The 26,527-nt window shown below is 41.1% G+C and overlaps 1 protein-coding gene across 6 annotated transcripts in view; it reads right to left on the reverse strand.

Annotated features, from left to right (window-relative positions):
- Positions 1 to 4,726: 4,726 nt before the first annotated feature.
- Positions 4,727 to 26,527, reverse strand: part of LOC128350225 (myelin protein zero-like protein 1) — a 32,522-nt gene continuing 10,721 nt past the window's right edge. The window contains exons 2-6 of one of the 6 annotated variants that reach the window (XM_053308126.1): positions 24,328 to 24,488; positions 23,456 to 23,669; positions 22,542 to 22,674; positions 18,680 to 18,785; positions 4,727 to 10,830 (exon numbers count right to left, since the gene is read on the reverse strand). In XM_053308126.1, coding sequence (XP_053164101.1) covers positions 10,729 to 10,830; positions 18,680 to 18,785; positions 22,542 to 22,674; positions 23,456 to 23,669; positions 24,328 to 24,488 — 716 coding nt within the window. In that variant the 3' untranslated portion in view covers positions 4,727 to 10,728. The other 5 variants (XM_053308129.1, XM_053308128.1, XM_053308130.1 and 2 more) reach the window with 5 other exon arrangements.

Below are 26,527 nucleotides of genomic sequence, written 5' to 3' on the forward strand. Positions count from 1 at the left end.
GCTAATGAATAAATAGATATAGTGGACATAACAGAAACATGGAACTGTGAGAACTAATGGGACACTTATCCCTGGATTATAAACTCTATAAAAAGAACAGGGAGGAGTACCTTGTAAGTGGAGTAGCACTGTATGTTAAAGATGGGATAGAATCCTAACAAGGTAGAAAACCTAGGTGGACCGGAGTCCTCCAGAAACCCTGTGGGTGACAATACAAGGCCTGAAAGGAAGGGTGCTACTGGAGACGTACTATCACCCTCCAGATCAAAACGCTAACAGTGACTGGGAGTTCGAGGAGAAAATTAGGGAAGCATCAAGGAGAGAAAGGGTAGTAATAATGGGTGACTTCAATTACCCACATAGACTGGGTAAACTCAGTCAGGTAATGACAAAGAGGCCAAAATTCTAGATATGCTGAATGACTGTGCCCTAGAAGAGTTGGTCATGGAACCAAACAGCAAGAAGGTGACCTTGGACTTAATCCTGAGTGGCACCAAGGACCTGGTGTGTGATGTCAGTGTCATGGACCCTTTGGGAACAGTAACCATGGTGCAATCAAATTCAGCATACATGTGGGAGAGAATCACCAAAGAAGTCTAACACAGGCACAGATAGGTGACAAGAGACAGTTATCTAAACAGGCTGGAAAAATTAAACTAGCAAATCTCCAGGGTCAGACAGCATCCATCCCAGAGTCTTTAAAGAACTCAAAAGTGAAATTGCCAACCTCCTTGCTAAAATATAACTTATCCCTACAGTCAGGCTCTGTACTGGAAGACTGGAAAGAAGCCAATATAATACCTATTTTCAAAAAGAGATCCAGGGGTGATCTGGGAAATTACGGGCTCGTTAGCTTAATGTATTTTCTGGGGAAATTGATGGAAAGCATTCTCAAGGATAAAATAGTAGTGCACACAGAAGAACAGGTCCTGCTGGAGGAGAACCAGCATGGCTGCTACAAAGGTAAATCTTGCCTTGCCAACCTTTTGGAGTTCTCTGAGAGTGTCAGCAGGTGTGTGGATAAAGGTGATCCAGTTGACATAGTATACCTGGACTTCCAAAAAGCTTGACTAGTTCCTCATCAGACTCTTGAGAAAACTTTGCAGTCATGGGATAAGTACATGTGTGGTTTGGTAACTGGCTGAAGGACAGGAAACAGAGGGTAGGGATAAATGGAGAGTTTTCACAATGGAGGAAAGAAAGTGGGGTCCCCCAGGGATCTGTACTGGGACCGGTGCTTTTTAATTTATTCATAAATGATCTAGAAGTAGGTGTAAGCAGCAAGGTGGCCAAATTTGCAGATGACACCAAACTCTTTTGGGTAGTGAAATACAAAACTGATTGTGAGGAGCTCCAAAAGGATCTCTCCAAACTGGGTGAGTGGGCAACAAAATGTCAAATGCAACCGCAACGTTGGCAAGTGTAAAGTGATCGGATCTGAGCTGATGGTGACTGACCAGGAGAGGGATCTTGGGGCTGTGGTGGACAGCTGGTTGAATGTGTGAATTCAATGTGTAGCAGCTGTGAAGAAGGCCTGTTCCATGCTAGGGATCATTAGGAAGGAGACTGAAAATAAAACTGCTAATATTATAATGCCCTTATACAAAACTATGGTGTGGCCACACTTGAGAGTACAGCATACAATTCTGGTCACCATACCTAAAGGACATTGAACTGGAAAAGGTGCACTAGAGGGCAACCGAGATGTTTATGGGCCTGTAGCAGCTTCCTTATGAAGCAAGGCTACAACACCTGGGGCTTTTTAGTTGAGAAAAAAAGATGACTTCAGGGAAACATGATAGAGGTATATAAAATAATGCATGGTGTGGAGAGAGAGTTTTTCTCCCCCCTCTCATAACACTAGAACCAGGGGTCTTAAGAAATTTAGGACAAACAAAAGTTTTTTCACACAACACATAATCAACTTGTGGAATTCTCTGCCACAAGATGTAGTGACAGCCAACAACCTGGATAGCTTTAAGAGGGGTTTGGATAACTTCATGGAGGTCTATCAGTGATTACTAGTCTGAGGGCTATAGGCCTCCTCCAGCCTCAGAGGTAGGATGACTCAATACCAGATGCAGCAGAGTTACAGCAGGAGGAGGGGCATGCCCTCAGCTCCTGCCTGTGGGCTTCCCAGCATCCTGTGTGAAACAGGATGCTGGACTAAATGGGCCTCATCCAGCAGGGCTGTTCTTATAGGGCAATCTGCCCAGTTTTGATACAGAAATCAAGCTAATAGACAGATCTTCAGGTGTCAGCAATTAGTGAAATAGTGGTAATGTTTCATATCTCTTTGCAGAGATCTGGTGCTCAACTCTTGTTAGAGAAACTATAAATATGTCCCAGACACAGCTTCATGGAATGGATCTAGCCATTTGAAATTAAATTTTGACTGGACAGACTCAATTCCCACAAAGCACACAAGCACCTTTGGAGTAGATGATAATTTGTAAAACATCTTCACCTTCATGACAATTTGGACTAGTATGGTTTCGAAAGTGTATACAATAGTGAAAAATCAAGAGCAGAAATATACTTTTGTTTTACAAAACTGTGGCTGCTGCTCTGTTAAAGCTTTTGCTTTAACATTTATATATAAGATAGTCAGTACTAAAGGTTTAGGACACCAGAACTTGTTTTGGACATACATGCAAACTCCTTTCTTAGTGAAGATAATAAACAGTGAAATATGTCCTGCCTTTCTTTAAAAGGCCTTTCCCATGTGGACTCTCATCCAGGCACATAGCAAAACCAGTCTTACCATCTGTAAGGTTGCTTCATCATGTATCCAGATGCTGGTACTTAAGATCCAACTAACTTTAACACCTTTAAAGTGATCCCCTACCAAAGCTATCTTTCAAAAAAGCAACCCCCAAATCCGAGAGAAAATACTTTAGCATCTTGTTTTGCTGGTTGTAGAAGTAGCACCTAGCAAACAGAACAGTGCCCCAATTCTACTTTCAGTGGTCAGTACACAAGCAAGCATATGTGTATGATCACACACACTGCATATCAGTTTTGCTTGTCTGGATTTCTCTTTAGGGCACAAGACTCTTAATAATAAGATGGAGCAGTGCTGGAAACTAGAATCAATTCTTCATCATGCAGGCCTTATTAGAACTAAGACCAGGGATGATCTTAGTTACAGTACAATTAGTCCCAACAACATTCACTTTTGTTGTGATAGGAACAAACATGGCATGTAGCAGATACAAGAATTTAGTCAAATTTCAGTCTAGCTGGTAGCTGTTTCATTTTACTTCTGCATAGAACTGAGACAAGACTCTCACAATCGTGGGAGGTCTGATTCAAACCTGTATTGACTTACTGTATCCGAGTTGTTAGGGATGTGCACGGAACTGATTCGGAGACCCTTTATGGGTCTCCAAAATGGTTTGAATAACTGGCGATTCCACCGGTTTGCCAGCAGGGGGCATCTAGCTTTAAGAGCGTGGGAGGGTGCACTAACTCTCCCGCCATCCCCCCCCCCACCGGCATTTGTTTTTGTAAAAGCCCATTGGGGCAGCAGCATACCACCCCGTTGCCCCCATTGTCCAGAAGTCCCCAGTGTGCCTGCGTGTGCAGGTGTGTCAGGGACTTCCAGTCGTATCCAGACAACAGGGCAGCAGGGAGATACGCTGCTGCCCTGATGGGCTTTTACAAAAACTGACGCCAGTGGGGAGGAGCAGCAGGAGAGCTAGTGCACCCTCCCCCGCTCTTAAAGCAACATCTCCGCCACGGTTCCATGCACATCCCTAGTTACAGTAACTTCTTGTGCAACCTGAGGATTAGATCACTTTGCTTCCTACATTTCTAGTTTAGTATTAAAGGAGCAGTAGCTCTTAAGTAAACAAGCAACCTTGTTTAAGGCAGCTCTTAGGCATGTAATAATGGTGATTTATTATGTTCCAGGTATTAGGCCTGTGATGTTGGACATGGGCCAGGTAAGAAGGTGTAAGGGATACTCTCACCCTGACCGAAGGAAGCCTCGTTCAGGTCTGAGTTCAGACACTGTTCTGAAATGCTCCAAAGTTTAGTTCAGAGGTCCAACTGGCAGCAGGAGTCCACATTTTCTCCCAACTGCTGGGGTGGTGGGGAGCCATATTCTGGCATCTATCTGCCTGCCCATGAATTTTAATTCATTTTTTAAAAGTTTTTACCTAGTTATTTTACTCAAGTTTTAAAAAGCAGAGCAGCCAGTTTCTGGGTTTCACATCACTTCTCCAAGATTGTGTCAATTTTTCTTTGATTGCCAGAGTACAATTTCTGGGTTACTTCTTAAAATGGATGGCTGGATTCACTTCTAATTGAATACAGAGTCTGGCCATTCTTATCTACAGGTGTGCCCGCTTTCAAGACTCCTGGGCTAACCAGATTTTTGCCATGTTTTCCTTTCCCCATGGGACTTCCCCGCGGATTATTGCAAATAACAAAATTGGTAGTTCTCAACTCCTGAATACTGAATGGTTCGAAATGATCTGGACCAATATCTGTAGTTCTGGATCTGACTTGATCAGATATTTTCAAATTGTGCAGAGCCCTACCATGTATGGATGCATAGAAAAGCATAACAGTACTGTGGTGGATCTCCATCCTCCTCCACTTCCCCCCACAAGGCTGAATGAGTGCTCACAGTGGCCGAATCTTGCCCTTGTATCAGTGTGTGTAAGAAAGGCATTTCAATGTGTTTATTATCATTTAACATACGAAACACACAGACCACTAATGGAAAAAGTGTATTAAAATATTCACAAGAGTACAATAGAAAACATGTAAATATCCAATGGAGTGTGTGTCCAACTTAGAAGCAAGTCAAAACAAAGAGTATGCTACCAGTGGTACCTGCTTTAACTTTACAAAGACCATGTAGAACAAACCCTTCCACCAAATTATACACCCATTTTATAGGTGTTTATGCCTTTCTCCCCCACCCCTCCAACCTAGCAGCATCATAGTGTGGTACCCTCATAGTGGTGCTTTCCAAAAAATGAGCAAACTGCTTAAGGAGTCCTTTCCATGCAGCTGCTGCTTTTCAGAAAGTGGGGAAAAGAAAGACTGTACAACTTTATATTAAGTTCAATTCCAGTTCTTAAAAAGTGCAGAAACAAAAGTAGAAAAGGGCTCAGTATCTGCATTGTGTGAAGTTGTATAGCACAAAAGGGGAGACCTTGAGAAGACGGTCTGAGGTTTGGGGAGCAAACGTTCACAATTAGGAGTCCTTTATTAGATCTTGATTGCCTTTCACAGAAAAGGGCATTTAAGTACAGCACCATGGGAGGAAAGTTGCCCTTACACATGCTGAGGTGGCCCCTAGAGCTGAAATTAGGAAACAGGCTTTTAGGAAAAGGGGGCATGTACACACACACTCACACTCCCATCCACATACAAAAATCCTGATTTTAAAAGGTTTGGGGTAGATACAAGAATAATGTAAACTCTGAACAAGACTTAAAACTTCAGGGGTTAAACACCTGCTCACTTCATCGCAACAATTTGCACACCTTCGAAGGTTTGTGTTTTACAGAGCCAGTTACAAGACAGATGATCACACAATGTACTTCAAAAATTAAGACAAAACAATTCTAGTTTCTCTGTTCACACACTGGAATGTTGATACAGTAGAGACAAGAAGCACTCCAGAGAGAGACAAAAGCCTCATGCACAAAGAAGATTACGTACAACAGTCTGAAAGATCTTAAGTTCCTTCCCCAAATGCTATTGAATTATTATATTCTACCCACTCAAAACATGATTTACCATGAAGAATTAATTAACGTCATTCTAAAAGTTATTTGGACAAGATGCAAGGATGCAGCAGTTAATTCATGAATTGTAACACCTAGTACTTTGCTTTTTCTAAAAAGAGGGCCCATCCACCTCCACCAAAATCAGTGACAAGCTGGATCTTAAATGCGGTTGGACTGCACTTTTAATTTAGAGAGAACCCTATTCACAAATGAGAGCATAGCACATGGAACATATTTCAGACAGATCAATTGCTGTGTGTGTCAGGGTGCCACCATTTTCCTCTAGAGGTTCTATGCCTTGGACAGCTAAGCAATACACCTGTTGCATTTTTGCCTCATGAACAAATCAAAGAAACAATCAGGAAAGGAAATGAAAGTGGTCACTTTATGGTATTTGTTAAGCAGTCTGCTACTTTACCCTCCCCAAAGCTACAAGCAGCGCATTTTAAGAAAGGATAGGACGACGATGACAATGAAGTTAACCATCTACACTGCACTAAGTATTCAAGCTCTTCTTAAAAAAAAAAATGTTGAGTAACTGGAATATACATGTCAAAGGATCAGCTCTGAAGTTCACAGAACTTTTCCTCATAAAGAAGTTTAAGGAATTGCTGCCAATACTGGTAGCAACATGATACATGGGTGTCAAATCAAAACTCATCAGGAAAAGAGGTAGAGGCCAAGAAATTATATATTGACTTGCTCCCCTCCTAAAAAGTGCTGGAATCAAAGATTCTATCCAGTTCTAGATGCTGTACTACAAAATAAAGACCTGAGTAGGATATCTCCTATTACTACAACTGACTTCTATTGCTCATTTGACTGCTATTACTCATAAGTGCTTGTGACAAGTATCTAACCAATGAATAGTTAGAATAGTAGTTCATTAATTAAACCAGATGTCTGTCATTTAATAAGTTTCTGGCATTCTATTACAGTTTAGTTTACATATATGAAGCAGAATGACAGTGATAAAAGGCAACTGTGAGCCATGGCTTCACAGTCACAAACTTGCACAGGAATAAGCAAACAATATATCCTCTGCTTCTGTTAATGGCAGTCTGTATGTGTCTCCCATTAAACTATATACACACTTTACAAGACTACCTCCAGGCACAACAGCATTCAATCTAAGAGATAGTTCCAGAGAAGGAATAGGCCAACTTCAATCTTGCATAGTCTACATTTTTAACAGGAATCCCCATGGTCTGCTGATGTGTTTTATAGATCTAAAGCCAGAATGTACACTCGGGATTTCAACATAGTTAAAGGAGTACAGGATCAGAACAACACTTTTTGCAAGAATCCCAGCAACCAGTAGGGGCTTTGTGATCCACCACAAATTTAACTGTGGCCTATTAGTAGATTTATAATCAGTTTTCTGTAGAAGACAGCAAAATGCAACTGCAATAGTACAATAAAATAGTGGTGACCAGTGTAGCACTGGAGAAGCTTTAAAAAGCACCTGAAGATTTTCCATTTTTCTACTAAAAAGCCACAGAAAGGCAAGAGAAAAATAAATAGGCTCAATTCAACACAGCAAGGTGTCATGAATATTAAAAGCATATTGTAAAACTAATCAGGTCTCTAGTATGCAGGAGTGTGCAGACTAGTATTATCGTCACATTTCATTCACTTTTCTCTCTTGCTGCCCAGGCACTAACCAATGCAAGATCCATGCATACTTCCTTTCCCCACAAGAATAATGCATCCCGCCCTCCACTAAAGTATGCATTTCTACAATGTACCCGTGCAACTGGTATTGAGAGGCATTGGACCATCTCCAGCCTCAGAGGCACGATTCCTCTCAATACCAGTTGCAGGGGAGCAACAGCAGGAGAGAGGGCATGCACATACCTCTTGCCTGTGGGCTCTCCAAAGCCATCTAGCAGGCCACTGTGTGAAACAGGATGCTGGACTAGATGGACCTTGTGCCGGATCCAGCAGGGCTGTTCTTATGTACCCACTACCCCTACTAAACTCAAACAAATAAGATCTAGTGTGAAAAAGCCAACAGGGAAGGTGTTGGGGGTATTTGAGATGGACCATGAAGTGACCAATTTCATTTCCAATAAAAAGAAATTAAAGTAAAATTAAAGGAAGACAATGGTGAATGAATGCACAATGGCATACAATTGCACAGACCAACTATATGGGGAGGAAAAAATGGTAAGAGAAAGGCAGCAATAACTGAAGAGAGAGTCAAGATAATGGCCAGGAACAGCACAAGATTTTCTCCAGTCCAACTGCAGGAAGGCATGTACTTACAGGGTAAAGACTTTCAGAGACTCAGAAGAGGAGTGTTAAATAGGAATAGGAGATAGATTAGAGGACACAATATGTACTTCACCATCTCCTCATGGGATCAGTAGCAGGGTACATAAAAGTCACCTATCTGGAAGATCATAACAGCTGATCAACTCATGAATTATGCCATTACTCCAAACAAGTAAGCAAGCTTCATGTCAATATATTTAAAAGAAAGATGTTTAGTCTTGCCGTCTTCAACTAATCTATTCCACAAAAATACTGTACTAACCAACAAGTTCAGACAAAGTATGTAGAGAAGCTTACAATTTACCTTATCCAAAAGCAGCAACATTTTCCTCTCTCAAGAAGTTATCCTCTATCATTCAACATTTTCTTAGAGCAAAAAAATAATAATCAATAAATACCAAGTTTACCTGTCCTGGAGACAGCAGTAAGCTGGCCACAGCACAATATGAGAACCTCTAATACACTTCATCTAATTATTCTATTTTAAAAGATCTCCTAAAAGCCCAAACATTAAGGGTGCATACAAACATTTTTCACATTAAATACACACTGTGGAAGCATACTCATCGCATTTTGGGAACATGTACAATCTTCTCTTCTGGATTAAGCTCAAGGGAAGCCTGTTCTGGCTTTCAGCAGAGGCTGGATTTACAAAGCACTGACCAGCCAGTCTTGCACAAAGCTGCCTCCCTATCTTAGAATGTTTTTAATGTAAAACTGTTTTGTGTTGGGGTTTTTTAAAGGCACCACAAACATTTGAGCAAATAAACATGCAAGGTGCTTGGGGGAAGATGAACAGCCTGCCTGAGACATGGGAAGGAGAGAATGGCATTCAGTTTGGAGGCTCCAAATGTGCCCTTGTAGGAACAGAGAGGGGACTGTGCTCAGAGAAACCTTTTCCTGTTTGCAGGTATGTCTGCACACTGCTGAACAAGTGAGAACAGGACACTGATCTTGTCCTCTTGAAGTAGAAAGTTTGTTATTTGGAGAAACTTAAGTATGCAGTACACCGCTCTGGGTTCCTTGGAGGAAGAGTGGGATATAAAATGTAAAAAAATAAAAATTAAAAATCCTATTCTATCACGTTTCATGACTCCCACAAAGTACCCCCTTGTAATGACATGATAGGGACAGAGCCGCTTGCACAAGATTATATCATATCTCAAGCAGGGGAATTTTGTGTCAGGATCTCAGCAATGAAATGTAGTATAATGCATGTGCCAGTCCCTGTGTAGAAGGCACAGGGCAGCCATCTTGCCTGAGAGTGAGAGGCCCATATAAATCATTCTCTCTCCCTCTCATCTCTGCTGATCTCGTTTTGGTTAGTGATATAATTAGCCACATCACCTTATCAGTGGTCTATGCAAGAACCTCGCTCATTATACTGTCCCTCTGAATACCTGTGTTTGCCATGCCTTTGCTCATGCTATTTGCCAGCAAGTGAAGCTTATTTACAATCAACTATAAACGGCAGCCCCTTTAGAGTGCTAATTGGATCTCACCAATGGACTAGCATGTGAGTGCCTTGGACCACTGCTAAGAGCAACATCCCCTTCCACAAAGGGATCCCCGGTAATGTGCATTGCAAGGGATGTAAGCCTTTTACTCCTTTATCTTTCTCCAATTAAAATTACATTTATTCACCTTCCAACTGTGTGTGTGACTTGCCGTCTTGGACCCAAGAAAAGAACTGTGCCCCGGGCACAACAGCCCTCTAGAACCAACAGATTAGGGATAAAGTTGTGAGTGATTTCCATAAGTTCTTACAAGTTCTTTTCACAAACTGCAATATCTCCAACAAGCCATTGCTACTCACTAGAGGCCAATCAACACGAGCATTTCTGTGAAAGCCATATCAAGACTGAACTGAAGGGGCTCAACCAGCAGTTCCCCTGGTATTCTATTTTAGTCAAAGAAAAGAATTCATTTCACCTTTATTGCAGAAACCCTAGTAGACCAATAAAGTATTACTTGTAGAGATGTACAGGGAGAAAGATTAAAGTGAAGGGGACTGTTAATGTTGCATTAAAACAATCTCCCAATGAAGATTTATATGCATTTAAAAGCTATTTTGTTTACAGGAAACTGAATGAAAGAGGCAGATGTTTGTTTAATGCCCTGAAGGTACAACTTTGGCTTCAGCCGATAGATGAAGAGGCTGGGAGCTAAAGGAGAGCATCAGTTTTTTCTCCTGGGGAATGCTAACTGGATGTTGATGTGAAATAAGTCAAGTTGTAAGAAAAAATGAAGTGTGAAAAGCACCAGATGAGGGAAGGGAATAATCATGCAGAGAGTTTTTCTCATGTCCATTTCATCAGAGAAACAGAGCCTGTAAAAACAAAGTATCAAATTCATTTAGAACATCCAGGACTTTTCCAGTTTTCCCATAGAACAATTAAGACAAAATTTACCTAAAGGTGTAATATGAATACTCACTTTCATCCCCTTATCCTAGATAAAAAAAATATTGGCAATTTATAAGCAGAATTCTTACCATATTTAAACATGCAACATTGGTCTCATTTCTGTACGATTAAATAGAATATTTACACACAATACATATATAATCTCTTTCTTTCTGTATGCACATGCATTGGTCCTAGCCGAGGCATCAAAGGCCACATGTGAGTTCTCTGGGTCAAATTTCTTCAAGCGATTCCAGTTTGAATTTTTGTTTAGCTTTGGATAGATTGGGATCTCCTCAGTTCTTCCGAATATCAGCATAGACCACAGACTCTGACTTGTTGATCTTGTCACTGGAATGCCCTCCGGAGTGATCCAACTGTGCATAAATTACTGGGCCCTAAAAACAGGATAAAAGCAGAGTAAACAAGCTGAAGAGTGAGTATCTCTCTTTCACCCCCCGTATTGGCAGACAGAATTTTCTAACACAGCATAAAGCAAAACCAATCCATAGCTTAGGCAGCTAATGATACCTCAGAGTAAATCATAAGCAGATAGGGTGTTGTATTAGAGGTATTAATTAGTCCATTAACGTAGATTGTCTTATCTCTTTAAAGTGTTTGGACTACTTAAAGTATGCACGTTAATTTTCTTTATCTTCAAGTAATTTATCCACTGAAGTAATACAATCCTACAAAATCAGTAGCACATGTTTTCTGAAACAAGTCGGCATATTCTTGAGGTGGATGGAATCACTTGTTGACTGCATTGCACTGCAAGCTGCAACACAGCAGAGAACAGACTGTTATTCAAGAAAGCACAAACATTCACAGTCCTGTTAAACATCAGCTAGTTCAACAGGTTCCATTTGTCCTCCTGAACCACCTATCAAGGAAGGGCATTTCAACCTAAATTGTGGTGTTCTTCGAATCAGCTTGTACATACTACAGTAAATTGTGCAAGTCTGACTCAGGTTTCACCTACCAGCCTGAGCAAGTAAGAGGTCAAGATAGAGGTCAAGCTGCAGCTCAACCAGAACTTCACATTCTGAAATACTATCAAGTTTTAGAAATTCCATAGATTGTGTCCTACGTTCTTTTGCAGATGGAAGGCACCACTTTTTGCAACGAGGGCAGGAGTTTTGCCACTCCCATTTTCCTCTCCAGCCCCCCTATGCCCCACACTCAATCAGCTCCTGAGGTTGGAGGGACCCTTCAGAACAGGTTAGTATGTGGGACTCAGCAATAATCTTAACCCCTGCCCAAAATGAAGCAACTTCTGTTCGCGGGGGAAATTATAATACAACCCAGTGCCTCTTTGCCTCTACATGAGATGTCCAGAAAGATGATTATTTTCACAATTATATCCCACTCTTCCTTCATTTAACCCAGAGCAGTATGATATGAAAGTTCTATAACACAAATACCTGCCTAATAATGTCTTGTTCCTCTAGATGGCAGCAATTCCCATGGATGCTCAAAACAAAGATAGCAGGAAGGAACTAAAGAATAATTCATAAGCATTTATGTTTGAGAAACTGCAATTCCTTGTGGGCCCCATAGGTTTAACGAGGCACATTCTTAAAGATACTGAAACACAGAGTTATCTTCACTGATTTTTAACTGGCCTGATTCCTTCCCAATTTCTGTCAAACAACTCTATTCAGGAATGTGCAGTTTTTAAGTGTAAATTTAATAACAAGTTATTCTAGTATCCACAAGGCTGGGGATGGGGGAGAGCTGGGCCCTAAAATTCTGTGTCTTTAGTTTAGAGAAAGTACTCTAGACATCTAGAGTGAAAGAGTAGACATCTGCTGAAGGATCAACAGTGTAGCTAAGAAAAAAAATTAGAAGCGGAAAAAAGCTAGGAATTGATGGTTAACAGAAGAATGTGTAGATATTCTGCAACTGAAGACAAAGATGTCCTCCTCAAGAGAGATGATATCACAAGAGAAGAATATACAATATACAGTAGACATCATTAACTGCTCGATTCACCAGTGGTCCTCACACAAATTAAAAGAAGGCTTCTTGCAGAAGCCACATGAATGAGTCATAACCTACATATATATCTTCTTGATTATAGTACAAATGAATTTGTTTTTCTTTTAAATAAGACTATGAATCATTCATATCAACATATGCTACACCAAAGGCTAATGCCATGGATTTCAGCAACTCAAACAAAGGACAACCATAAACCTTTTCTTCCATACCAAAGTACTAGCTTGTCTCATGTCCAGTAAGAACTGCTCTCCTAGAGTTATGCAAGTCTCCTGACTTGGAAACACTCCACTAGCACTCACTGAACTGCAGACCGACAGAAGCAAAGATTTGCTTATCAAGTCACTTGTAAAACAGCAGCATATCTGTTTGTCTGAAGTATAAGGTGAATGAAATCACAATTTTGAGAAATTAAGTGCACTTGTGAATCTAATTGTAATCATTCATCTGGACGCATCCCTTTGAAGAGTTCTGATGGAGACCTTGCCTTTCATTTTAAGATGCTCTGTTAGGTTTCCAAGTGTCTTTCTCCTCCTGTACTTCAGTGTTGGTGCACCATGCACTGTTTGTGTCCCGTACAACACCACATCTACATTTTAGAAAACAGGAAGTGTGTGTAGCTTAGAAGTTACAAGTCTAATGTTTTACTGCAGACATTGTATCTGCTTATCAGAAGAGAAGCCTGGATCATCAAAAGTAAAGGAGTTCAGCATTCAGAAGCACTCTCTAGAATAGTACATAACAGGGACACAGTTTTCTAGTTTATCCATTAAGCATTTGGGAACACAGATAACCAGTCAAGTATGCATTAGATCTAGGTATTAAAACATGCACCAGTATTGTATTCAAAATGAACACATAGTATACAGCCAGACAACAGAGGGGAATGAACTACCAAGACATTTAGTACCAAGCAGACATGCAGAGTTGTGAAGACATGATGCCTCACAATGAATGTATTGATAACAAAAAGAGTGAAAGCAAACTTATGAAGTTAACAGCCAGCCTGTAGATGGAATGAACCAAACATGACACGTAACATCCTGCATTCCGTTTGAAAATGTAACCTCAGGCAACAAACTTCCCTCTTTTGCAACCCTAGATACTAAACATCAGGACTCAAAGCAACACAGGAAACTGTCTTATACCATTGGTCAATCCAGTTCAGTATTGTTTACACTGACTGGCAGCGGCTCTCCAAAGTTTCAGGCAGGACGCTTTCGCAGCTCTACCTGGAGATGCCAGAGACAGAACCTGGGACCTTCTGCATGCAAAGCAGATGCTCTACCACTAGACTATGGTCCCATCCCTTGAAGGCTTGTAAAGCTGGTAAGATAGTGTATGAGTTACTATTCAGTCTAAGGTTTGAAAGCATCTGTTTTGAAAAGTGTTAACCTCTTAAGATACTACCTTCCCTGTATTCTTGTCTCTTCCCTGGTTTCTAGAGCCTCTGCATAGTCTTCAAAAATGTTTAAAAAAACCCATTCCTGTAAAAACTATTATCTGCTACACACTGAGAACATAGCTAAGAAACAGAAGACTATTGTGAGATTAATGTCCCAATTCCACTACCCTCTATATTTTAACACCACAAGAGCATGGCTCTCTCAGTAGGAAGAGAATAAAAAGTCTGTATACAAGTGCTAACAGATTCTGGTATTATTAGACACAGCACTACAACACACACACTTGCAGTTCCACATGTGTCTATAAGCAGGCACATTATCAAATTAGGCATGTGAATCTTTATTTTTGTTTAGGATAGAAGAAAATCAAAGTTTCCACTTGCAGACAGCTTATTGTGCCTCTTTTCATCTCCTTACTACAGCAACAACAGAAGTGGCCTGTAAGACAGTCACACCCAGTACTTAAAATATGTGCAAGCATCATGTATGCTGTAATAAATGTACATAACTTCCTTGGGGTGGGAGGGGGAAAGAGTAACATTCAATACATATAGGGTTGTCTATGGGAAATCTGCATATTTCTATCTTTAAAAAGAGAGAGTTGGAAACAGTCTCAAGTTCAACATCTTATGTTTCCATTGTAGAAAATGCTCTCTGAACCTAAGACAACTGCACCTGACAGCACAGACTTGCTTACCCAAGAAGCAACAAAAAAAATAAGTTGCTTCCATCAATATTGTTGCTGCTTTCAAGGATCTCTTAAAAGAGTCTGAACCAGTGAAGTAAGTGACCAGTAATGAACCACGTCTTAAAACTGCGAGGTAATTCTTATGAACCTCCCTTTATTCAGTTTTCATGATAATTTGAAAACAATGTCTCAAGCCATCTCATGATAATTTGAAAACAATGTCTCAAGCCATCACAACGCAAGATTTAAATAAAGTTGCCTAACCTTTTTTTCATTTTTAATGGACAATTTTATAAATGCTTTGGTGAAAGCCACCTCACTGAGAACCTTTGACAATCTATCACCACTTAAATATTTCAACCTCATCACAAAGACCCAGCCAATCAATACAGCATCAACAATTCATTGTCTGATATCATACAAAACAACAAGTTTCTATATTATCTTTTCTAGTTTTTCTACCCAACACTTTACATCAGTGCTGAAGAAAAGAAACCTGGCAACTTCTTCCTCGATCTTAATCAACATTCATTGTCACACTGCCATATTACAGAAGCTTGGTTGGGGGAGGCTGGCGGCCCAGTCTAGTCCTGGCGGCCCAGTCTAGTCCTGGCTTCTCCTTCCAGGGTACTCTGTTGAAGAGAAGGGGAGGGGATGTGAGGGGGGAGGTGGAGTGGCTGTGGTCTAAAAGAACAATATCTCCCTTGCCAGGATCCCTGTCAAAGTGTCTGACCATAGTGAATGTGTGTAATTAAGTTTGGGGACCAGGGATAGATGGGGATTTCTGTTGGTGTACTGATCACCCCGCTCCCCAACAGAGTCACTAACTGAGCTGACAGACTTGGTCTCGGGCTTGGTGCTGGAGTGTCCCAGGCTTGTGGTGCTGGGTGACTTCAATGTTCACTTTGGGACCAATTTGTCTTGGGCAGCTCAGGAGTTCATAGCGGCCATGACATCTATGGGCCTATTTCAAGTGGTCTTGCAGCTGACGCATATTGCTGGTTACACGCTTGATCTGGTCTTTCACTGTGAACAGGGCGCTGTTCCATGGGTAGGGAATCCACTAATTTCCCCCATTGTCATGGATGGACCACTATCTGGTTAAGGTTGGACTCATGACTACGTTCCAACTCCGTGGGCAGGGGGCATTAGCGGGGGGGTCTGCCCAAGAAGGTTACTGGATCCAATAGGATTCCGAGAAGCTTTGGAGGGATTTAGTCTTGGCTCTGCTTGTGATCCTGTCGACACTCTGGTGGAGAATTGGAATATTCAACTCACCAGGGCAGTGGACGCAATCGCTCCTAATCACCCTCTCCAATCCGCTTCGAAACTGTGAGTATACACAGTTGGTATTCTTGGTATACGGAAGAAATACGGGGGCTGAAGAAGCGAGGTAGACGACTAGAGTGCAAGTAGAAAAAGACTCGACTCATATACAACATTATTACATAGATCGGATCTGAAGATCTATGCTCAGGAGATACGTGTGGCAAAGAAGCTATTCTTTTTCTTTTGTATCGTGTCCGCAAGTTCATGTCTGGCAGAGTTGCTCAGGGTTGTGAAGGGGCTAATGTGTGCCCCTTCCCCCTTGAATCCGTACTTGGAACCAACAATTACTCGCTGTGAACTTTTTAATGAGTTTTTTTGTGGACAAAATCTCTCATATTCAGGCCAAAATTAGATTCAAACTTCACAATTGTTACAGAGTCTGATGCTGAAGTGTCTAGCAGCATCTCTTATGTGATGACCCTGGATCAATTTCAGTTTGTGACTCCTGAGGATGTGGACAAGTTGCTCGGAATGGTGTGGCCTTCCACCTGTCCTCTTGATTCTTGCCCAACATGGCTTATATATCTGGCAGGGAGGCTGTTGTAGAGGGCCTGGTAGAGATTATAAATGCTTCTCTGAGGGAGGGCAGGATGCCTCCTTGCCTTAAGGAGGCAATTATTAGACCACTTCTGAAGAAGCCTGCCTTGGGTCCCTCAGAGTTAAGCAACTACAGGCATGTTTCCAAAATTCCATGGCTGAGCAAGGTGATTGAGAAGGTGGTGTCCTCCCAGCTCCAGGAGATCTTGGAGAAAACTGTTCATCTAGACCCATTTCAAACTGGCTGCTGGGCTGGCTATGGGGTGGAGACTGCCTTGGCAGGCCTGATGGATGATCTCCAATTGGGAATTGACAGAGGGAGTGTGACTCTTTTGGTTCTTTTGGATCTCTTGGCGGCTTTCGATACTATTGACCATAGTATCATTCTGGAATGTCTGAGGGGATTGAGGGTGGGAAACACTGCTTTGCTGTGATTCCGCACCTACCTCATGGGCAGATTACAGATGGTGTCTCTTGGATACTGTTGTTCTTCAAAAGCTGAACCTTCCTGTGGTGTCCCTCAGGGCTCCATATTGTCTCTGATGCTGTTTAACATCTACATGAAACCTCTGGGAGAGATCATCAGGAGATTTGGTGCAGGGTGTTATAAGTATGCTGATGACACCAAAATCTACTTCTCCATGTCAACCTTATCGGGAGAAGGCATAATCTCACTAAATGCCTGCCTGTAGGCAGTAATGGGCTGGATGAGGGATAACAAACTGAGGCTGAATCCAGATAAGACAGAGGTACTTATTGTGCGGGGTCAGAACTCTGAAGACAATATTGATCTGCCGGTTCTGAATGGGGTCACGCTCCCTCAGAAGGAACAGGTAAGCAATTTGGGGGTGCTTCTGGGTCCGAATCTCTTCCTGGTGTCCCAGGTTGAGGCAGTGGCCAGAAGTGCTTTTTATCAGCTTCGGTTCATATGCCAACTGTGTCCGTTTCTTGAGATGAATGACCTCATATACGGTACATATGCTGGTAACCTCTAAGCTGGATTACTGCAATGCGCTCTATGTGGGACTGCCTTTGTACGTAGTCTGGAAACTGCAGATTGTCCAGAATGCGGTGGCCAGGTTGGTCCCTGGATCATCTAGGAGAGACCATGTCACTCCTGTGTTGAAAGAATGACACTGGCTACTGATAGGTTTCCGGGCAAAATACAAAGTGCTTGTTATTACCTACAAAGCCCTAAACAGCTTAGGACCTGGGTATTTAAGAGAACGTCTTCTTCACCATGAGACCCACAGCCTGTTGAGATCATCCGGAGAGGTTCACCTGCAGTTGCTGCCAGCTTGCTTGGTGGCTACTCAGGAACGAGCCTTCTCCATTGCTGCCCCTGGACTTCGAAATGTGCTCCTTGTTGAAATAAGAGCCTCCCCATTTCTGGCAACTTTTTAAAAGGTGCTGAAGACACATTTATTCACCCAGGCTTTTAATTAGATTCATGGTTTAAATTTTTAATGCTGGTTTTAAATTATGTTTAAATGATTTTAATTGTTTAATTCATTTAGTTTCAATTTTAACTGTTAATTGATTTTAATTGTTTTTATTTGTTGTAAACCTCCCTGAGCCATTTTTGGAGGGGCAGTATATAAATCAAATAAATAATAATGTCTCTGCTTCCAAAAAATCCTGTCTTTTCACTGTATTTCCATGCAATCATTTTATGTTTGGTGATATTCTAGAACTGGCATTTTCAAATGTGGCTACCAGTCTATTCAAGTCTGGCCAACACAGTTGTTACAGACAGTGAAGCAGGAGTATGAATGTATTCATAGCTCTAATAGAGGGTCAACAGTCCAGAATTATTAATATCCAGCACTGCAAGGATTACAGAATCACAGTCGGAATGAACAAAACGTCATCTAGTGCAAAGTCAACCATAAAGGACAATCCACGCAACCCTCCAGAGATCAATCCATGCAAATCAACTATTCAAAAGGTAACCTATTATGATATATTAACTGTTCACTACAGCATCTCTTCACATAAGACAACTAACTAGTGACCACAGGCATACATCTTCTTACCAACTGCATATTTTTAATATCTTTCTATATAAATTTATATTTATATTGATTTATTTTCAAAGTACTAGAAAGCTACGTGCTTTACATCCACTTCCATTGGAGCAGAACCTTTTTCTTCCCAAATGCCTGAAAGCAATACAATGCAGACTAACAAACAGCATATCTCCCACCCTTTAACACAGTTACTACCTCTCCCATCACCTGGAAGGTCTCCAAGTTAGAGTTCTCAAAGCAGCTTGATGCCATTTACCTGGTGCGATCGGATGGGCACGCTGTTTACCAGACCCTCTGTGTCGGAGGGGGACTTCCGTGGAGCCTGCTTAACTGGAGACACCAAGCTCTCAGAGGTACTGCAGCTGATGAGGTGGCAGAGCAGAGTTTGCAGGACAACGTTCAAGAGGTAAACACAAAACAAAACAAAACAAAACAAAAACAGTGATGGCAACATGACATGACAACATGCCAAAGTAAAGAGTGATCAGTGGGCAACAGGTAGCCATACATCCTCTCCCTCTGCTAAAAACAGTCCTACATCTCTTCTCTCACACATGCATTCAATACAGCCTTAGGAGACAAGAAAGCAGTCCAGATAGAGCACAGCAGCATTCACAAGAATTGAGTTCTTGCCCAATGTGCTCCTTGACCACATAGAGCAGGATATAGTTCCTTGCCTTTTCTGTTCAAGGCATTAGAATTCTCTTCACTAACATTACTAACATATACACACCCACTAGAAGATTAATTATTTCAGTTGACTATAACCTATTTTTACAGAGCTCTTCAGATCAGAATGGGTGCTCATCATAACACATCATTGTCATCCATCCATCCAAATGGTATTATGCCTCAAAAGCAGCTGAAGCCAAGGAAAATGGCTTGACTTTCAATATTTTAACAAGTGGGATGCTAGTCTACTAATCTTTCTGCTAATATAGGAATAGTTGATTAATCTAATTAAGAAACTGCAGCTGGAGTCCTATGCATACTTTCACTGAACACAGGAGGATATACTTTCAAGTATACATGCATAGGGTTGGATTGTAAGTTTATTTAGGAACTTGGACAAGAGTTATTTCAGAGACAGAATGCCTCTGAACACCAATTATTCACCAAAATGTCCCATTTCTGGTTCTAGGCTTCACAGAAGCATTTGGTTGGCCATTGTGGAAACAGGATGCTAGACTAGATGGACCTTTGGTCCAATCCAGGAGAGCTACTTCTATATTTGGGAAGGGCTTGAGTGAATGTGTCATCTATATCATCCAACATATATTGTCTCATTTCTGCTCAGAACACCAGGAATCATCCCAGATGAATACCTGTAGGTGTTAAATGGAATAAGGAGAAGGTCTTGCAAATTAAACCTCAGCATTGACTAAACACACACACATCCCTCTGCCCCGAGAGCCAAACCCATGGAGACATATTTAACATAAATTCAACTGCCTTTTTAAGCAGTAAAGCCATTGCTGGATGTGGCCATCAAGATCAGAGTAGGGGCAATAGGGTTGCTTAACTCTTTCCCTGCCTCAAGTCATTCCTCACCCTCACAGGTTTTCAATATCATATTTAAGCAAACATACATCTGAAACTTTCCAAGCAGCACTAGATTAAGTCATCCCAATTCTATTGGGATGTTAAACGTTACACACATCTGAATAAAACAACAGCAGGCAACCTTTGGCACTCCAGTTATTGAACCACAACTCCCATAATCCCTAGTCACAGTTTATGGCTGGGGATTATGGGAAATGTAGTTCAACAGCAGCTGGAGTGACAAAGGTTGCCTACCTACAGCATATAAAGGTTGCCTACCTGCAGCCTGGCCTAAGAGGAATCCAAGCTTTTCCTTTCCCTATATGTCACATACATAGCACATACAAACACAAGCACACATGGATCTCGACAGTATGACAATGACATAATGCAGAATGCAGTTCCCTGCAAATCATTCTTTTCGTTTATACAACAGAAATAATTAAACATTCAAAAAAAGCTGACATATGATATATGCAACAGAAAACAGAGAAATATAGTACCGAGAAGAACATATTTCAGTACCAGCAAATGGGCTTCTGTTCTTGCTGAGATTGAATCACAGCACACAACAGTGGCACAAGACAAATAAAAGGCCTGGAGTTCATTCCAAGAATTCATGCCACTTTGTTCTGGATCTCAACACTACCACAATTTAAAGGTCTGTGCACAGAGAAATGTCAGTTATTTACTGACCGCAACAGATCAATATATTATTTCTCCCCTCCCAGTGTACAGAGTTTGAATTCCTTCATGCACGTAAGTTTGCTGCCGAGAAATGAGGTACTAATTCTGAAGGTAAGTAGCACTGCTGTCACAATTGAAGAAATGAGACAAAAATAATAATAATAATCAAGCAGTAGATGAGATGTGCTGCCCCTTCACCAACAGTCTACAAAACAGGATTCCAGCACAAGTGATGGTTATGTTAGCCGGGTAGTCAGCAAGGAAGGCAGAAATGTGTACACACACACACAAAGCACCAAAGAGCAACCACCAATGTGATTAGTTACCATGGTATATAGTGGGACTGGAAGAGGAGACCCAGCCCTGTTACATTCCCAATCTTGCGTCTATATCAGGATCTCTGTAAGGAGAGGAAGATAAGAGCAGGATCCGATCCCAGCACACCACAGCAGAAAGGAAAAAACCAAAATGTCAGAATAAGAACAGAAATTGTGGTACTGCCATGCAAGGGTTCCCAACACCACCCAAATCAATCCATTAGACTGTACCACTAGTGTTAGTTTCATTTAGAGATTAGGCAAAAAAAAAAAAAAAGAGTTGGCCCTTATCAGTAGTTATAGAATCCCCCTCCCCACAACACTTGGCAACCAGCAGAAGAACAGGGACTAGAATAGTAGTGAAAGCAACTGTATCAATTTTTACCATTGCTGGGAGACAATTTATAGCAGTAGAATAATTTAGGGCAAGGACATTGTTCTCCCAAACCCAGCACCTCAAATGAACTTTCCGCAGTAACACACCATAGAGAGAGTGAGAGTTAATTACTCATATTTTAGGCTTTGGGATCTTTGGGTGTAGATCAGCGTAAGCTGTGTCCAAGCTGTTATGGAAAGAGCACATGCAGAAAGGAAATTAGGCTTTCCACACTGAATTGTCAGCTTGCACAGCAAACTTAACTATACACAGTCTTACCACTGATTTCTACTATAGCTCATCTTAAAATTTCCACCTGAATAGAAGGCAGCATTGGAGAAATTGCCAATCAGAACATATAGCCATCAAGAATTAGATTTTGGGGCGGGCGGGTTAAGGTTATGTTGCTGGCATTCACCAGATCTACAAAAAGCAGGAAGGAGTTGGGCAGTGGGATGACCATTTCCCACAGAATGTGTGCATTCAGTGTTTTGTGCACAAAAGGACTGCATTCTGTTGGAGATGTAATAAAGCAAAGGGGAAAGTCCCACCACCACTTCACACAGGAAGCCACCTGCAGAATATTTCATAGCATTCCAAAAACCCTGGATGAAAGTTCTATATTCAGCTTTGAACACACTGTATAAGAAAAGGCTCCTTAAAGCAAAATTAAAAGTATCCCAAGTGCCACAATATAAAAGCAAGTCATGCAGATGGTAAAGCTAGTGAAGATAGCAGGGGGACTGTTTTCCAAAAGCTGGGGTAGGAAACCTCTGGCAAGCAGACTGTTGCAAAGGAACTGGCAGCCACACCCCAAACTCAATTAGAATTGTGAAATCCAAAATGTAGAACACATTCCATCTTTGTCTTGCACTCCATCTGAGGAGGTGCAAAAGCCCATAACTTTTGGAAGATGGAGGGAAGGACTGCCTCTCTGGACAGCTTTGTGCTGCACTCTGTCCTTTTCATACATAAAAGGATGTCTAATAGGACCTGTATACACATTACAGGTCAAAGCATATCCCTCTATGCACAATTAAGTTAATCACTAGAAGGGATTAGAGAAGAATGTTTTCCAGCTGTCATGGACAATTTAGACAATGAATCACCAAAATATACAAGAACATTTTCTGCTTCAGACCCACCCATTCTGGCATTTTTAAAAATCTAAAAAAAATAGTAGTGAAGCATCTTACCCAGAATAATGCTTTTTAGAATTCTTCTTTCTGCATACGACACACACAACAACAGCAATGAGGAAAACTAAACCCAAAACTCCACCAATGGCTATCATTGCCACATAGACAATGGGAAATGCGGGTAGGTTTCCTGAGAAGAAAATAGAAGTTCAGCTCAGTATCTTTCATGTCCAAGTCTGATGAAAAAAACAATTGCTTTAGAATTTAAATGCATACGTTAAGGATGCCATCTGTATCAGCAACAGAATGCTTATTTTTACATACCAAACCTGAATGCCCAATCTGCAGCTAAACTTATAAATGCACATGGCATGGTTTATGCTTTTATTATTAAATTTCACTAGCATTTTTTCCGTGTACAAAACACTTTATAATTCATCCCTCATTTATCCCAGCAGCAGCTCTGTGAGAAGGGTGAGTCTTTTATTTCTCAGTCAAACCTAAGGCCACACTGGTGGCCAATTAAATGTTGTACTCTGCTACACATCCCAGAGTACAAACAAAAATACAGGGATGTTTCTTAATTTTCTATTTATGAGCCTTATTTCTGCAAAGGAGCAAATATTAGTATTTGCTCCACAACAATAGAATGTTTTCTTCTGCAAGACTTGCTAAAACATTTTAAGACCTTTCAGGCTGGGTTTGAATTTGGTAGTCACATTGAAGCTTTTACCTAAGAATGAGCCTGATATTTTATTTCACTTTTTAAAAGTTTGACAGACAATTACCATTCTTTTCAGAACAAAAGGGTCTGAATGAAATGTAGCAGACTTGGTGCAAGAGCATCCAAATACAACACTAAGTAAAATTGTTTTGTTACATAGAGCAACATCAGAGAGTTAATGCATCATATAGCCGAGGCATTCTATTACACCTCATTACCAGCACACAATATCCAGAGTCTACTGTACCTCTCTCCACAACTCTGAGTTTGATTTCTCCAGGTGTGACAACTATATCAGGAGGGTTCTTGACATCACAGATATAAGTGCCATTGTCCAGAAACCGCATGTTTGCTATGTTGATAGATGCATCTTTCTTGTTAAGGTCTCCAGCCCAGCTAATTCTGTCTTTAAATGGTACATCCTTGCCAGGATATGCTTTCCCATTGGAATAATAGAAGAACTGTAATTGGGAACAGAAAGGGGCATATCATGTTTAAATCCTATTGTTTCCTACTCTATTACCAGCTCCACACAACTTTCCCAATACCCAAGGACACTGGTTTACAGCAATATTGGAATTCTAATTCCTTATGCTGTGTGCTACCAGAGTATATGAGAAAGCACACGTTGTTTTCACTTTCTAGCCCCTTGAAAAGAGATCAATAAAGCATCCACTAGAGGGAAATATAAAGGATGGTCTGGGAGTAGCTATAAGTATATTAAGCCAGAGTGAGGCCTCCCCTCTCCCAATCATCCTAGGTCCTTGCTGCCTTCATGAATCTCTAACTAGACCTATTACCACCACCACAAAGGATCCTATTCTCATATCCTTTTAATACGTCCTTACCCTGCTAATAGAACAGACAATCTAATCCAGCACAAGTAGTACTAATTCAAATAAACTATCACTCACCTAAACAAAACTTCTGCCAGTTTTGAAGCATAAACAAGAGGACTATCCTTAAGGACAAGCAGATATGATCAATATTTTGTGCTGACATTCCAGGCCAGACAGATTTACAACATTATCAGCCGTGCACAGATAAATATGAAATATCAGCAAGATACATAATCTGCTTTGTTATAGGATCTAATTTACTCCAAACATCGTGTCTTACCGACACAGTAGTAGTTGATCCTTCTGCTTGGAAGCTCCAGGTAACAGACGCCGCACTGCTAATCACCTCTGATGATTTGAATGTACATGAAAGCTTTGCCTCTGTCCCATTCTCCACAGAGAGCTCTGGTGGTGTATATACTTCCACAGCTGAAACCTGGACTGTCAAAAACAACATTAAAAAAAAATCAGGATACAGGCCTTATTGCTTATAGATTCTGTATAAGAAATGCAGAAAGAAATGCTCATGTTAAACAACATTGCACAAAATTAAGTTATTAAACAAAAATGTAATAATCCAAAAGGACATGCCTTGTCAAGTCTGAGTGGTCAGAGGCTTTTTAATTAGCTTTGCTGACTGGGCAGAGATGCAACTGTAGAAGTGGTCTCTTTCATATTTAGCAGGAGAAAACCAACTGTCCCTATTGAGCCCAGGCCTCAGCATAACATCTCTCCACTGGCAGTTATTCAGGGGGAGGTGCTTTCAAGATTATGATCCATTTAGGGACAGGACATTATTTTCTCATATGTTGCTATGTAAACCACACTTTGAGGTTTCTTTTTGTTTTTCTGAAAAGCTGCATATAAACAAAAGCTGTAGAGGGATGTGGACAAAGTGACAGACTTCATCTATTTATTCTTTAGCTCCTAACGACCCTTCCATTTTCATGTGAACTACATTTTCATGCAGTTATAAACTTGAACCCATACACAATGCACCCTTTTAATAACTTAATATTTATCTAGTAGTTGGCTAAAATGAACAAGTGGCAATGCTGGCAAAACTACAGAAAATTAAACATCCTCTAGTGACTTGGGAATGCATAGGGAGGACTAACTGTACTTTTAAAATGCTTTTAACAGAAGAGAAACAAAAAAGAGATGAGCAAATTAATCTTCCAACTGTCTTTGGATTAAGCAAATCAGAGAAGTAGTCAGGAAAAGAAGGGTAGAGAAATGTGTCATCTCCAATCCATGGGCCATTGCAGCCCATTACTTGTCCTTTCCAACAGTATGTGAACTATACACATCCTATAGAAGTGTTCTTCATTGATTGCAAGGCCCAGGATTCAGTGGTTATCATCGACTCAGAGTGTGGCTCCTGATTAAGTGTGTATTAGGCTGGCATGAAGCTTAAGCAAAATGTTCCAGAGTCTCCATACTCTCCACACCATGCAGAGGCAACCATTTCTAGTGCTGCAGTTTATCCAGTGCTGCTGGGGCTCCTTTAAGGGAAATGAAGCCATGGCGAGTCCCAGTGCCATCTTGGAAGGCACTGACAGAGCTCTGAAAAATTTAGCCCATTCAAGTGCTTTCCCCATAGAGATGGGGAAAGGAAAGCTTTGGAAAGAACTACACTTCCAAGTACCTCCATCCACACATTCCCAGTTGGTGCTGGAGCTCAACATGGTTTCATTTCTCTTAAAGGCTACACAGACACTCCACCCCTACCACTGGTGTTACACTGAACAGAGGTCAGGGTGGGAAATGACTCTCAATGGAATGGTTTTTGCCAAAGTGACCTCCACTTCAAAAAAAAAAAGGGGGGGTGGTGGTGGAAGGAAGATCTCCATCCTATAGTGCTGCATAGAGTCAGCTTGGAAACAAAGTGTTTCCAAAGATAAGGGGCAGTCTTCTTGCAGTTTAAAGGGGTCAGTGGGTCATGACAACTGGGCAACAAGTAGGTGAACCAAGACCTTTTCAAAGTGCCAGACCCTAAAGTGCCTCCATTCCTACTGGCCAACTTTTACCACTGCTGCTCCCGATTTCTGGTTACAAGCCAGGTGTCTCCTGTGTTCATCTTCCTTTCCACTTCTTTCCATACACCTGTGTTGCAGGGCCAGAAACCAGATAATATACCATGCAGAGTGCTTTTCTTCAACATTTGCTATGAAGAGTTCTCCCCACCCCTAATCTAGACATAGTTTCCTTCATACCTAGGCACCAAATCCTGCCTAGGAACCAAATATACCACACTTAGCTAAAGGAGCCTCATCTTGTCATTTCCTGACCATGAACTCTTCAGGCTTGCCTCAATGGACATGCTCACAACTCACACATGCCCATTTCAAAACTGAAGTTACAACTCTGTTTGAAGGCACAGACTGCCTTATTGTTTACTTTTCTGAAGATCTATGTAGTGTACTGCTCATTTACTCTAAGCACTAAACCAAAGACTGAATCTACACAAATATCTTTTA

Source organism: Hemicordylus capensis, chromosome 3 (assembly GCF_027244095.1).
Source record: "Hemicordylus capensis ecotype Gifberg chromosome 3, rHemCap1.1.pri, whole genome shotgun sequence".
Classification (NCBI taxonomy): domain Eukaryota; kingdom Metazoa; phylum Chordata; class Lepidosauria; order Squamata; family Cordylidae; genus Hemicordylus; species Hemicordylus capensis.